Raw genomic sequence first — 15715 nt, 5'->3', positions numbered from 1 at the left:
AGCCCCTATGGTGCCGAGTTTTGCCTTGGTGGTCAAAAGAGTGTCGACTGATATCACACTGACATTGTAGCTACTGCTGAGCAGCGCTTGCACAGCATCAAGGCCTTCTCTGTTTCTCACTCTGCCCCGACAGTGAGGAGGCTGGGGGTGGCAAGAAGCTGGGAGGGGACAAAGTCAGGACAGCTGACCCCAACGGACCAAAGGGATATGCCACACCATATGACGTCATGGTCAGCAATAGAACTAGGGGAGTGCTTGGCGTTCTTCAAAGTAGAAGAAGTAATCCACTTACTAAACTGTCTTTATCTCAACCCATGAGATTTTTTTCTCACTTTTGTCCTTCCACTTTCTTCCCCCAACCCCCTGGTGGGAGTGAGCAAGTGACTGGGTGGGGGCTGCCACATGGGGTCACCCCACCAGACGAGCACATAGAAAATAGGCTGGTATGTGCTTGTGAGGTCTCTGGTGCCTGAGTAGATCATAGGCTGGGAGCTGGCACATGCCTTGTCTAAGTGGTTGTGAGATTACTGATACCTGAGTAGCTGATAGGCCAAGAGTAGGGGCGTGGCTTGTGTCAGAGCTTGTGAGGTCACTTGTGCCTTTGCCTCTCACAGGCAAGCAGATAGCAAGTAGGTGGCTATGTGGTGGCCTGCTCACTGGTGCCTGAGTAGCTGATAGGCAAGAGGGAGACACGTGGCTTGGGTATGTACTTGTGTTGTCACTCTGGGCTGAAGAGCTGATAGGCCAGGACCATGTGCATGGCCCTTATAGGTTCTTGTAAGGTCACCAGAGGCAGACTACTGCAACAGCAAGTACCTGGCAAATGGGTGTACACGTACGTGTGAGGTCACTGGTGCCTGAGTAACTGCTAGGGCAGGAGCAGGCCCCTAGTTTGTGTCAGTGGTTTTGAGGTCATTGGTGTCTGAATAGCCAATAGGCCAGGAGCAGGCCCATGTCAGATGCAAATACCATGACGTCACCTGTGACTGAGTAGCAGATAGGCTAGGAGTATGCACATGGCTGTGTATGATGAACTTGTGATGTCACTGGTGCCTGGAGAGCTGATAGGCCAGGAGCTGGCACACAGCTTGGGTAGGTGCTTCTGGTGTCACCAAAATAATATTCAGACCACGACCAAACACGGCTTTTTGGAAGAACCATCGTTAGCAGAAGTCCATACACCGCGCACACACGCGTGGCACTGTAACTCAGGCACACGCAGTGGTGGCAGTAGGAGGGGTGTGAGGTCACTGTCACTATAAATCATGAGCACACAGCAGTGGCCGTGGGAGGATGGCAGTGTTCACGTCACAGATGGCACCCCATGGCTGCGGGACTCGGCGCAGATCGGCCGTGTGCTGTCACAAGGGCATCAGAGGGGATGGGATCCGCCCGGCCCCGTGTCTGCGAGGCCGAAGGAGCAGCCCCTGCAGCCCTGGCTGGAGCAGTCGGGGTAGGGGTGGCTCGGGGGCACCGCAGGGATGTGCCTGGGCACGGCGCCAGGAGGAAACCACAGACTTCCTCCGGAGCGCGGGGAGCGCTGCGAGGTCACGTGGGCTGTGGTTTGTGCACCTGCAGGCTGCAGGTCCCGAGCCATCTGCGGGGAATAACGGCCCCTCGGTGACATGCCAAGAGTCAGGGATGTGTCTGAGCCTCTGGGCTGCATGTCTGCTGCCGGGACAGAGACGTGTCCCAGCTCCAGCTCATTGGAAGGGACCTTCCGTGGGGCTCTCCAGGGAGGGAGGGGCGAGCCAGCGCTGCTGGGATGGGGCTCTGGCCTGGGCTAAGGCCCTTTCCCAGCTGCTGCTCCCAGCAGAGCGGGGTCTGAAGCAGGGGCAGGGGCTGTTTCCTTCCCTTCCTGACACAGCCCCTGGTGCAGTCTCAGCCCTGTGATTCCCATGGCACAGGGGTGGCTGGACACTCTCACCTGGGGCTCTTGGATGTGCCCGGTATAGGAGGTGCTCAGTGCTCCTAGTCCACATGGCACGGTTCAGGGGGTGAAAAACCTGTTCCCCCCCCACAACTGGCCCTGTCTTGTGACGGCCCTCCACCACAGTGACGTGACACCTGTAGCGGAGCCATCTCTCATATATGGTCATGAATGGCGCTGGAGAAGTTCATTGGAGGGCTGGGCTGTGTCGGAGGGGAGATCGCTCCCGATAATGTCTAAAAAGGTGCTGCTGCTTCGATTGGCTCCTCCTGTAGCTGGGCTGGCATCTGCGGAGATATATTGCCCTCCCGTCGTCACTGTCCCCATGAGTCCCCAGCAGCCGTGGCAGGGAGTGTGGCGCAGCAGGGATGTGCTGGCAGGGCAGGAGGCTCAGGATGGGCACCGAGGGACTCCTGTCCCCTCAGGTGCTGTGGCTGCTCCTCTGGGTACAGCTGTGCAGGGGTAAGTGCCGACTCCTTTGTCCCACAGCCCAGGGCCTGCAGGTACCAGTGTGGTCATTGGGATTTGTCTGGGAATGGGGTTTCTTTGCAGGTGCTCCTGAGATGAGGGGCAGAAGGTGCTCAGGTCCATGGACCCTGTGCCCATCTGGGTGGGCAAGAATATCTCCTTTTCCAGGGCTCCAGTGTTCAGGGCAGCCTGTGCCTGGCTGGATTCATAGACACCCTGTCCTGGGGTACCCCTTTGGGATCCCCTCTTCCCCAGCACTGTACCTCTGCAGCTGGTGGTGGCCTAGCTGGTGATGGCAGCACCCAGAGATGCCCAGGGCACTGCCGAGCCCTAGGATACCTCAGAGGGATTGTGTGCTGTTCACTGCCCCCTTGGTCCAGGGGCCCCCTGACTCCATGAGAGCAGTTTGGACCCCACAGAGAGAAGGGGACTGGGGCATCTACAGTAGAGAGACATCCTTCCTGGGGAGCTTGGCCCAGTGTAGGGACTGGGCTGACCCCAGGGGCGAGGAGGGGACATGGGTTGGGGGATCCTCAGAGTCATCTCAGTGCTCCCTGGGAACATGGAAAACCCTGGGGGTAGGGGTGGGTTTGGATGGTGCTGGGGCAGGTGGTTTTCATGGGAAGCTGCAGGCCTGGGTACACAGGGCTGTGCAGGGGTTGTCGGGCTGAGGAGTAGCGGGTGCCCAGCGCAGCACTGGGCAGTGTGTGGGTGGGGGCAGGTGGCTGATGGGGTGGAAAGAGCTGCCTTGTACAGTGGGATGGCGAGTGACCCAGCTGGGCTGGAACTGGGCACCCACAGCCTTGCACGGCCCCTGGGGATAGAAGGGACCCCTGCACTGCACTGGGGACAGCCTGGAGGGGAGAGGGCTCCTGCCCCAGTACCTTTGAATCGGCCCAGGTAGGGGGTTCCCCCAGACCTGCAGTGCTGGGGTTTGGCACTCTCCTCACCCATCCCATGTTGGTGTTTGAAGGGGCTGCGGAGGTGAGGCTGGTGAATGGCGGCAGGCGCTGTGCTGGAAGAGTGGAGGTGAAACACAACAGCAAGTGGGGGACGGTGTGTGGTGACTACTGGAGCATGACCGATGCGGCAGTGGTTTGTAAGCAGCTGGGCTGTGGGTCTGCTGTTGGAGCTCCTCAGTATGGACACTTTGGGCCAGGATCTGGCCCCATTTGGATGGATGATGTTGGCTGTAATGGCACCGAGTCTGCCCTGTCTGACTGCAAACATAGACCATGGGGTGAAAATGACTGTGATCACACTTACGATGCTGGAGTGACGTGTTCAGGTAAGTGGACAGCCTGTTCCTCACCTTTGGGTCTGGGATGGGCGAAGGGACCATGGCTGTGCCCTCAGGGAGCAACAAGTGGACACTGGAGTAGGGCCCAGTGATGCTAGTCTAACTGCCAGGCTGGGACTGTCATTGCTGATGTCCCCAGTCCTTGGGGAAGGCCCAGAGAGATCCTACCCCAGGGTGATCTGACCTTGCCAGAGTGTCTCAGTCACCCTCAGTCAGTGTCTTGGGCTGCAGATGAGTCCTCCATCCCTTCCCTGGGGTGTCCATTGGGCTTCATCAATCTCCACCCATTCTGCCAGTTTGCAGCCAACAATGCTGAGGGTGCCTGTGCTGGAAACACCCGGGGGCACTTGCTTGGCACGCCACGCTTTGGAGGAATGGCATGAGATGGCTGATCCTCCTGGGTCATTCCCCTTCACAGGAGTGATTACCTCAACTGAATCAAATGGGCTTTTCAGAGAGGATGAGTGCTGGGCCCTGGGGAATGGAGCAGGGTGGCCACAAAGCCCTTTGCTGCCTGTGCCCAGGGCTCGGCTGTGTGGACCAGCATTTTTGAGGGTTAGGAGCTTGGCAGCTGCTTGACTCTGGCTGCTTCCTCCTGCACCACTGCATGCACAGGCTGGTACTGAGACATCCCTGGGGCTGTGAACATTCCTGTGGGGCCACAGCCCCACACAGGCAGCACTGACCCACAGCCCAAGCCCTCCTGCCTGCCCATGGTTCCCCACACTGCCCCATGACACGTGGGCTTTGGCAGCACTTACTGGCTCCCATCTGTGCCTGCTGTTACTGTCTGTCCTGGTTTCAGCTGGGATAGAGTTAACTGTCTTCCTAGTAGCTGGTACAGTTCTGTGTTTTGAGTTCAGTATGTGAAGAATGTTGATAACACTGATGTTTTCAGTTGTTGCTCAGTAGTGTTTAGACTAATGTCAAGGATTTTTCAGCTTCTCATGCCCAGCCAGTGAGAAAGCTGGAGGGGCACAAGAAGCTGGCACAGGACACAGCCAGGGCACCTGACCCAAAGTGGCCAACGGTGTATTCCATACCATGTGACGTCCCATCCAGTATAGGAACGGGGAAGTGGGGGCAGGGATTCGCCGCTCGGGGACTGGCGGGGTGTCGGTCGGCGGGTGGTGAGCAATTGCACTGCGCATCATTTGTACATTCCAATCTTTTCATTACTTCTGTTGTCATTTTATTAGTGTTATCATCATCATTATTAGTTTCTTCTTTTTCTGTTCTATTAAACCGTTCTTATCTCAACCCACGGGTTTTGCTTCTTTTCCTGATTTTCTCCCCCATCCCACTGGGTGGGGGGGAGTGAGTGAGCGGCTGCGTGGTGTTTAGTTGCTGGCTGGGGTTAAACCACGACACACAGCTGGTGGGTGAGCCAACCAGGGGAGGAGGCTTGCTAGACCTGTTGTTTACGAACAGGGAAGGACTGGTGGGAGGTGTGATGGTTGGAGGCCATCTTGGGCTTAGTGACCATGAAATGGTAGAATTTTCAATTCTTGATGAGGCAAAGAAGGTGGTCAGCAAAACCACCACTATGGACTTCCGGAGGGCAAACTTTGGCCTCTTCAAGGCACTGGTTGAGAGGGTCCCTTGGAACATGGTCCTGGAGGGCAAAGGGGTCCAGCAGGAATGGACATTCTTTAAGAAGGAAATCTTAATGGCTCAGGACCAGGCTATTCCCATGTGCCGCAAGTCAAACCGCCGAGGAAAATGACCGGCCTGGCTGAATGGGGAGCTTTTGCTAGGAGTCAAGAAAAAAAGGAGAGTTTATCATCTCTGGAGGAAAGGGCGGACAACTTGGGAAGAGTACAGGGATCTTGTTAGATCATACAGGGGGAAAATTAGAAAGGCAAAAGCTCAGCTAGAACTAAATCTGGCCACTATTGTAAGGGACAACAAAAAATATTTTTACAAATATGTTAAGAGTAAAAAGAATCCCAAGGAGAAGATCTATCCTTTAATGGATACAGAAGGGAACGTAGCAACCAGTGATGAGGAAAAGGCCGAGGTACTTAATGCCTTCTTTGCCTCAGTCTTTAATAGTGAGTCCAGTCATCCTCAGGGTACTCCACCCCCTGAGCTGGAAGGGAAGGATGAAGAGCCTAACATACCCCCCTTAATCCAGGAGGAATTAGTTAGGGACCTGATACGCCATCTGGACACTCACAAATCTATGGGACCTGATGGGATCCATCCAAGAGTACTGAGGGAACTGGCTGAGGTCCTTGCCAAGCCACTCCCTATCATCTATCAGTGTTCCTGGTCAACGGGGCAGGTCCCAGAGGACTGGAGGTTTGCCAATGTGACTCCCATTTATAAGAAGGGTCGGAGGGAGGATCCGGGGAACTACAGGCCTGTCAGCCTGACCTCGGTACTGGGGAAGATTATGGAAAGGTTTGTTTTGAAAGCACTCACATGGCAAGTCCAGGATAAGAGGGGGATCAGGCCCAGTCAGCATGGGTTTACGAAAGGCAGGTCCTGCTTGACCAACCTGATCTCCTTCTATGACCAGGTGACCCGCCTAGTGGATGAGGGAAAGGCTGTCATTGTTATTTTCCTAGACTTCAGCAAGGCCTTTGACACTGTCTCTCATGGCATACTCCTTGAGAACCTGGCGTCTCATGGCCTGGAGAAGTGCACTATTCACTGGGTGAAAAACTGGCTGGATGGACGAGCCCAGAGGGTAGTGGTGAATGGGGTGAAATACAGCTGGCGGCGGGTCACAAGTGGTGTCCCCAGGGCTTGGTGTTAGGACCCGTTCTCTTTAATATCTTTATCAATGATTTGGATGAGGGGATTGAGTGCACCCTCAGCAAGTTTGCAGATGATACCAATTTGGGAGGCAGGGTCAATCTGCTTGAGGGTAGGGAGGCTCTACAGAGAGATCTGGACAGGCTGGATCGATGGGCTGAGGCCAATCATATGAAGTTCAAGAAGGCCAAGTGCTGTGTCCTGCACTTCGGTCACAGCAACCCCATGCAGGGCTACAGGCTTGGGGAAGAGTGGCTGGAAAGCTGCCCGGCAGAGAAAGACCTGGGCGTGCTGGTTGACAGCCAGCTGAATATGAGCCAGCAGTGTGCCCAGGTGGCCAAGAAGGCCAATCGCATCCTAGCCTGTATCAGAAACAGTGTGGCCAGCAGGAGCAGGGAGGTGGTTGTTCCCCTGTACTGGGCACTGGTGAGGCCACACCTCGAGTCCTGTGTTCAGTTTTGGGCCCCTCACTACAGGAAAGACATTGAGTTGCCGCAGCGTGTCCAGAGAAGGGCAACCAAGTTGGTGAGGGGCCTTGAGCACAAGTCTTATGAGGAGCAGCTGAAGGATCTTGGGTTGTTCAGTCTAGAAAAGAGGAGGCTGAGGGGAGACCTTATCGCTCTCTACAACTACCTGAAAGGGGGTTGTAGTGAGGTGGGTGTTGGTCTCTTCTGTCAGGTGTCTGGAGAAAGGACAAGAGGAAATGGCCTCAAGTTGAGGCAAGGGAGATTTAGGTTAGATATTAGGAAAAATTTTTTTACTGAGAGGGTTGTCAAACATTGGAATGGGCTGCCCAGGGAAGTGGTTGAGTCACCATCCCTGGAGGTATTCAAAAAGCGAGTGGACAGGGTACTCCAGGGCATGGTTTAGGGGGCATGGTTAATGGTTGGACTTGATGATCTTGAAGGTCTTTTCCAACCTAAATGATTCTATGATTCTATGATTCTATTATGAGAAATGGCTTTGATTTTGGTCAGAGACTAATGCCCTAACTTGTCACTGCCCTTGCCTCCTTGTTCAGTCCTCCGCACCCAGAAGCAGCAGATGTCCAACAGCAGCTCCAACACCCAGTTCCTCCTCCTGGCATTTGCAGACACACGGGAGCTGCAGCTCTTGCACTTCTGGCTCTTCCTGGGCATCTACCTGGCTGCCCTCTTGGCCAACGGCCTCATCATCACCTCCGTAGCCTGTGACCACCACCTCCACACACCCATGTACTTCTTCCTCCTCAATCTCTCCCTCCTTGACCTGGGATCCATCTCCACCACTGTCCCCAAAGCCATGGCCAACTCCCTCCTGGACTCCAGGGCCATCTCCTATGCAGGATGTGCTGCACAGGTCTTTCTGTTTGTCTTTTTGATGTCAGCAGAGTATTTTCTTCTCACTGTCATGGCCTACGACTGCTACGTTGCCATCTGCAAACCCCTGCACTACGGGACCCTCCCGGGCAGCAGAGCTTGTGTCCACATGGCAGCAGCTGCCTGGGGCACTGGTTTCCTCTATGCTGTGCTGCACACTGCCAATACATTTTCAGTACCCCTCTGCCAAGGCAATGCTGTGGACCAGTTCTTCTGCAAAATCCCCCAGATCCTCAAGCTTGCCTGCTCAGATGCCTACCTCAGGGAAGTTGGGGTACTTGTAGTTGGTGTCTGCTTTGTATTTGGGTGTTTTGTTTTCATTGTGCTGTCCTATGGGCAGATCTTCAGAGCCGTGCTGAGGATCCCCTCTGAGCAGGGACAGCACAAAGCCTTTTCCACCTGCCTCCCTCACCTGGCCGTGGTCTCCTTGTTTGTAAGTACTGGCATGTTTGCCTACCTGAAGCCCCCCTCCATCTCCTCCCCATCCCTGGACCTGCTGGTGGCAGTTCTGTACTCAGTGGTGCCTCCAGCAGTGAACCCTCTCATCTACAGCATGAGAAACCATGCGATTAAGGATGCCCTGAGAAAACTAATCACTGGGTGCTTTTGAGAAGGAATAAACTGCATGTTGTCCTTTGCATAGGACTCATAATATATCTCATCACAGGCCCAGCCTCTTCTGGTGTTTCTTGTACGAAGATTTTGGGTTTCATGGCTTTTTTAATTGTTTTGGTTTGGGGTCTTTTTGCTGTTTTGTTTTATTTTACTTATCTGAATGCTTTCCACAAAGAAATGTCTTTATTCCTCTGGTTTCTAATTCACAATATATCCAGGTTTTTTGTGACCTGCAGGCTGTGCAAATGATGAGCCGTACCCTCTGTGAGTTTAAACAAAATAAAGGTCCCTGCAGTGACTTGTTTTTCCAAGTTTCTTCCTCCAAGACCTTCTCTGCAGCTGCAGGGAGCAGTGCCTGTGTGCAGAGGAGAAGAAGAAAAGAGTCCCGGCACAGCAGCACTGCCAGGGAGCACCAGCGCTTGGTCTTTCCCGAGCTGCTCTCTTCCCACTTCCATGCTTTCCTTCTGAACCCTTTGGTTGGTGGAAGGCCTGAGTGCTCTTCAAGCATGGTTACAGTCCTGCTGTGTGGCAGGCCTGTGGCCGCAGGCAAGGACAGGCAGTGGGCACTTGTGTGACAGAGCTGGCCTCCATTGCAGCATTTCCATCGTACAAGGGGATCTCCTCAGGCCTTGTGCCACGGATGCCCCCCACCCCTGGGGCTCACCCCTCTCCACCCCCGAGGAGCTGCTGTGCCCTTCAGAGGGTCTGGGGCTGTGGGGTGAGTGCCCAGAGCTCTGCTGCACCCTGTGGTGGGCACTGCTGTGGGGACATGCCAGACTGGGCTAAACTGGGGAGAGGTCAGGGGAGGTGGGAAGAGTTTAGGGGGAGCTGATCTGGGCTGGAAAGTGCCCAGGAGAGAACAATATCAGTGTATAGCTTGTAGTGTGTGACCATGCAGGGTGAGGACTGACACCAGAGGTTTGTGGTGCAGAGGCAGGGCTTGTGGCAAGCATGGAAGACATGCAGGTGCAGGAGAGAGGAGGAGGCTGGTCTGTGCCCTTGGTTGTGTGGACAGACTGCAAAGGTGGCTCGGGGCCTTTATCATCCCAATTTTTGTCCATTTCCAGCACTTGCCGGTCATCCCACTGAGACAAGGGGAGTCAAAAGACTCTCAGTAGACATAATAAAGGGGGATGAGAGATGATGTTTAGCGCTTACATTGTTGAAATTAGCTGCGGCAGGGACAGTCTTTGATAAGAAGAGCTGGTCCCAAGAACCAGCCAATGAGGCAGAGACAGTTCCTGATAAGAAGCAGGAGCAGGCCCCAAGAGCCAGCTAAGACTGGTCTTGCAGCTTGGGTAAATAGCAAGAAACCACTGAGCCTGAGCAAGAAAAAAGGTTACTAGCGGTGACGGAGTCATCTATCTTCATCTCTGAGACCACCAGACGACCACCATAAAGAGGCACTGCGCACGCGCAGTTGAGAGGAGACTATGGAAATGACCTCTCAGAGGTAATTTTATATATGAAGCGGGGAAAGGTCATGCATATGTATAGGCATATTGTGAATATGTAACACTTGACTGTATAAATTTGAAGTGAACTGCCGAGTCAGGCGCGCACGACTTTGGCAGGATTACCCCCCATGCTGCTCAGCGCTGAATGAACATACCTACTTTACAATCTCACTGATTGTGGAGTCTGTTTTCCACACGTCACCAGGTTTACAGGTTTGCTGTGAGGCCACCTCCATCTTCCTGGTGCTCCAAAGGCTGGTGTGGGGGAATGGACAGCCCTGCCCAGCCTCTCTCCTTCCCCAGACCCTGGCAGACCCTGGAGCAGAGATTTCTGCAAAGCCCCACCTGGGACAAGGCTGGGGCAGGGGAGGGGTCGGGTGCAGGGGGAGGCTGCAAAAGTAGGAGGGTCATGGGGGAGCTATGATCTGAAGGCCACCACTGGGATCACAAATTGGGGAAATTTCCCCGCCCCCGACTCTCCCCTTGCCCATGCTGTGGCTGTAGAGTGGGGCTGTGGGACCATGCATGGGCAGTAGAGCTGGGACAGCACAAGGACAGGGTGCTGACAGGGGCCATGAAGCAGCTGCCAGGAGGTGCCATCATGGACACTTGTTCTAAGAATTGCATACCAGAGGCTCATCGCTGAGAACTTATAGCTATTCTGTCAAGTAAAAAGAAAATTAAAAAGCTTTAGTTCAACATTGAAAATACAAAGGATTTCCTTTCAGCACTGTCCTGTTACTGCTAGTAGTGATAGTTCCACTAATTCCAAAAGGTCCTTGAGAGCTTCTGTATTTTCCCATGGCTCCAAACCTTGGGCTGCTCAGACACGGAAAGTAATACCTCAAATCTCTGCAAACCTAATCTCTCCCACCTTCTCTCATCCACACTCTTTTATCCCAGGACACTTCTAACCATCATGTCAGCACTCTACTTGGTCTCTTTTTTATCTGGGTGAGGTCAGGGTGCTCCCTTGTAAAGCATTCCCTACAAAAGTCTTCTCTACCTGCTGATCCTGCTTGTATCCCCTCACACAACGTACAGCTCCAACTTCCTTCTGCAGAGCTCTGTGGGATGGACAGTTTTCCTGGTTCTTTCATGAGAAAAGGTGACAAACAGGAAAGACTCCTTGCCAGGAAGCCACAGCCTTGCGTGTTGCTCACTTGGTTCTTACTGGCACTTCACTCAGACTCTGTCTTTCTGTATTTGGTGCTTTTCTGTAACTACTCTTTCTGCAGAGAAGATCTTAAAAAGACAATCATTTCATAAAAGAGGGTCATAAAGGCCCTGTTGTAGACAACTACGTTTTGCCATGAGCTCTGGAGGGAGTCAGGAAGATAGTTAATGAGCACCAGGAATATGTGAGAATATCAAGGCCTCTTCTGAAGAGTGAGCGGCTCTGAGCAGCAGTGATTGGCCATGTGTAGGGCTCAGAGAGAGGGTCGAGGGATGTCAGTGAGAAACAAGGAGGTGGCCGATGGCTTTAGCAAATCCTTAAACCCTATCTGAGCCCAGAAATGGAAAGCAGTGGATGTCTGTGGATGGGGAAGAGGAGAAGGTGTGTCCTGGGAAGATGTCAGGAAGGAAGACCCCTCTTCTGCAAGTCAGGGATGAAAGAGATTTTTCCATGTTGTGTGCATGCCTAGGAGATGGAGAAAGCCTGCTGATTCACGGGCACTGACACCTCAGAGAAGTGCCCGGCAGCAGTGATTTTCCTGAAAGGGTATCATAGGATCACAAAATTACAGTAGAGTTGAGGTTTGAAGGGACAGGACTGGACCCAGTATTGACCCCTGCAGTGCACCACTGGTGACCTGCCTCCAGGGAGACCTTGTGCCACTGATCACTGTTCTGTGGGGCCGGCCATTCAGCCAGTTTTTCAGTCCACCTCACTGTCTGCTCATCCAGCCTCTGCTTCAGCAGCTTCTCTGTGATTGTTTTATGGGAGACAGTGTCAGAAGCCTTACTCATCTACCAAGGCAGACATTGGATCGGAGAAGTTTATCAGGTTATCAGATAGGAATGGCATTTCCTTTCATCGGCTGTGCTCTGGGCCTCTGTGGTGTATCCGTTGGGGTCTGGCACTTGGACGGCCATGATGTTATGCCATTGCATAGCCCATAAAGATTTGGCCACTTCAAAAAAGGGATGATAGGTGGGAAGTGCTACCAATTTTGGACATTGCTTGATAGCAAAGAAATAATAGTGGGCTCTTCCCAACCTCCATTGCTCTCAGCTCTGTTTAGATATGAAATGCAGATGTCAAATGTTTTAATGTAAACATGTCCTGAGAAGAGTTTCTCCATTTAAAGTCTTCATAGGTAATGCATTTTAGAAATGACTGTATAAATCTAGATTTACGTAGAGGGAGAGAAAGGGTAAGCAGCTTGCTGTTCCATGTCAATGGCCAACAGGGAAAACAATCAGGAGGATTTATAGAAAACCCTCAAAACTCTGAAAATGAAGACTTCTTACACACTTATTACACCAAGCTCTTTTCTGCATATGTTTCAATTTATACCTATCATCTCCACTCACGGGTTGATGCAGTTGCTCACACAGGGGTGGACACCGCCTCCAAGATACCCTGAGGTAGCTGAAGACCTCATGTGGGACATAGAAATGTGATGTACACCGATGGCAGAACTTCTGGAGCATGAGCTGGTGGACAGGCAGGGTGCATCAAAGCCTCTTGGCTGAGACAAGTGATTTCTCTCCCTTGACTAGCAAGGGAAGCCTGGGCAATTGCACCCAAGGTGTCTAGTGTTAGAGGTGATTGCTCTCATCCCTGCCTTCACCTACAAGGGAGTCACCTGTAATTTTCCAAGCAGAGAATGAAAAATAACCATGTCTAGATGATGCAGAGTCTGCTTGAAGATGAGCCTGTAACCCAGATATGTTGGGGTTGTTTGGTGCAGATTTGGCTATTCAGAAGGGAGCATTTCATTCCCTTGGTCTCTTTGCTTCCCTCTGCGAGTCGAGGGAGCTCGTGACTTCAGTGTGTGACACGCTGTCTGCAAAAGAGCGAGTACGGACAAAAAAACAAAGTCAAGGAGAGGGAACTTTGGCGGGGGTCCTGGCATCTGTGACTAAACACAAAATGTGTTTTCTCTTGGTCTAAGGTTATCCTCTGTAGGAAGCAGGTTTCAGTGGAGGTAATGTGGACTTCATACTTAGCTGAGGAATGTCTTTTATTTTTTCTTGACCTATGGCTTCCTTTGTTTTTTGCTTGTTGGCAATTAAGAAACACCCTTCTGTGTCTGTGTGCCTCTCATTCTCCAAGTAAAACAGGTGGGAATTGGTGCCAACAGGCTGAAACATGCAGCTACAGCCTTCAGTGGTGAAAGCTCAGGTTGGAACAGGGCTGCTCCAAGTCCCAGGTGGCTGATGAGAGACATGGTAGGTTGGGGGTAGGGATGAAGAATGACCATAGGCTGCAGAACATAATGGCTCTGGATTTTCATATCTATTCAGACTGCATTAGGAGATGCACAGGATCAATATCAATTAGAAACTGATAATATCAATTCAGGTATAAGCAGAAAAATAACGTGGAGAAAAAGAAAGCCTTTCTTTTTGGTGTTGTTTAGTGTTCCTATCATTTCACTTTGATTACACTCCTGAAACTGCTCTAATTAACCCCATCAGAATTGAAGACTTAATGGAAAATGATGCACAGCGACTGGACTTGTTAGGGTTTTTGCATGTTAATGAGCCCTCTGGTGCTGACTTCCTGAACTGCAGATCCTGAAAGATTGAAAAAGCCCCTAGATACTTAAAAGTCAGCAGCAGGCCTCCAAGTTTCCGAGCGCGTTAGTGTGTTCCAGTGAGGGCCATCCCTGAAAAGGCCATGGAGGGAATGACCAGAAAAGGGACCATCCCTGGGGGCTGGTGAAGCAGGAAGTCAGAGGCACTGCTTGGAGGTGGAAAATGAAGCGTGGAATGCGACTGTGAAAACCCTTGTTGTGTTTCACCAAGCAGGATGGCCAAGCCCTGACCCCCATCCTCTGGGAAAGGGGATCTGTTACCTCACGGGATGCTCATGTTCCTGCTCATATAGCCCATGGTGCTCCTGTCCTTCCTTGCTTCCAAGACACACCGCTGCATCCTGTCCATCTTGCTGTCCACCAAGACCTTTCCAAAACGCCTCCTTCCAGCCAGGCAGCCCCCCACCTGTGCCATTGCCAGGGTTAGTTGCCTGCAGGGGCAGAAACTGGCATCAGTCCTTGTGGGATTTCCTGACTTTCCTGCCAATGCATGCTCTCCTCTCCCTTGAATCCTTTCCCTGAGCACAGGGGCCTGGAGACCATTTCAGTAAAGACTCAGGCACAGCAGGCATTCATTCCTTCAGCCCCAGCTGTGTCTGCTCTTCTTAAATCACCTTCCCCATTCAGCAGCAGCCCTGCATTTCCCTTGTTCAGCCTTGGTCTCTCAGAAGTGACCAAAGCTCTTCTGTTTGATTCTGAATTCCCTTGCAACCAGCATCTCCAGGGGAGCTGTTCTTCTCCTACACACCTACCTCCACAACAAAGGCAATAGAAATTCCTGCTTTGTACCTGTCCTTGCTGACAGCGCCTGGCAGCTGCTTCGTGGCCCCTGTCAGTGCCCTGTCCCTGTGCTGGCCCAGCCCCACAGCCCATACACGGTCCCACAGCCCCAATGTGCAGGCACAGCACGGGAGAGGGTAGAGTCAGGGGTGGGAAACTTCCCCCCATTGTGAGCCCTATGACGGCCTTCAGATTACAATTCCCCCATGACCCTCCTACTTTTGCAGCTACCCAGCACCCGACCCCAGCCCTGCTGCAGCATTGTCCCATGTGGAGCTTTGCAGACAGCTCTGCTCCAGGGTCTGCCAGGGTCTGGGCAAGGAGCGGGACTGGGCAGGGCTGTCTGTTCCCACAAAGCAGCCCTTGGCCCACCAGGAAGATGGAGATGGCCTCACAGCAAAACTCACCTGTAAACTGGAGTGACCAGCAAGTGCTGGAAGTGGCCAAAAAGATATGCTGGGGGTGACAAAAACCCAGAGGCACCTTCCCTGTCTGTCCACACAACCAAGGGCACAGACAGGCCTCCTCTCCTCTGCACCAGCATGTCTTCCATGCTTGCCACAAGCCCTGCCTGTGCACCAGAAACCCCCGGTGTCAGTCCTCACCCTGCATGGTCACACACTGCAAGCTATACACTGATATTTTTCTCCCCGGGCACTTTCCAGCTCAGACCAGCTCCCCCTAAACTCTCCCCACCTCCCCTGACCTCCCTCCACCTCTCCTGCCCTCTCCCCAGCACAGCCCAGTCTGGCATAGCCCCACAGTAGTGCCCACCACAGGGTTCTGCAGAGCTCTGGGCACTCACCCCACAGCCCCAGACCCTCTGAAGGGCACAGCAGCTCCTCGGGGGTGGAGAGGGGTGAGCCCCAGGGCTGGGGGGGCATCCGTGGCACAAGGCCTGAGGACACCCCCTTGTATGATGGAAATGCTGCAATGGAGGCCAGCTCTGTCACACAAGTGCCCACTGCCTGTCCTTGCCTGCGGCCACAGGCCTGCCACACAGCAGGACTGTAACCATGCTTGAAGAGCACTCAGGCCTTCCACCAACCAAAGGGTTCAGAAGGAAAGCATGGAAGTGGGAAGAGAGCAGCTCGGGAAAGACCAAGCGCTGGTGCTCCCTGGCAGTGCTGCTGTGCCGGGACTCTGTTCTTCTTCCCCTCTGCACACAGGCACTGCTCCCTGCAGCTGCAGAGAAGGTCTTGGAGGAAGGATCTCAGAAAAGCAAGTCACTGCAGGGCCCTTTATTTTGGTTAAATACACAGAGGGTACGGCTCATC

At 53.1% G+C, this 15715-nt stretch overlaps 2 protein-coding genes across 2 annotated transcripts in view; both read left to right on the top strand.

Annotated features, from left to right (window-relative positions):
• The window catches only part of LOC128138545 (deleted in malignant brain tumors 1 protein-like), a gene marked incomplete at its 5' end in the record, with an annotated part of 387383 nt that overhangs the window by 282676 nt on the left and 88992 nt on the right, over nucleotides 1–15715 (top strand). The window lies entirely within an intron of this gene.
• Nucleotides 7506–8429, top strand: LOC128138586 (olfactory receptor 14A16-like). The gene has a single exon (XM_052779791.1). The coding sequence runs from the start codon at nucleotides 7506–7508 to the stop codon at nucleotides 8427–8429; it is 924 nt and encodes a 307-aa protein (XP_052635751.1).

The sequence above is a fragment of the Harpia harpyja genome, unplaced genomic scaffold, assembly GCF_026419915.1.
Source record: "Harpia harpyja isolate bHarHar1 unplaced genomic scaffold, bHarHar1 primary haplotype scaffold_55, whole genome shotgun sequence".
NCBI lineage: Eukaryota > Metazoa > Chordata > Aves > Accipitriformes > Accipitridae > Harpia > Harpia harpyja.
This window is presented reverse-complemented; position numbering and strand designations above follow the sequence as displayed.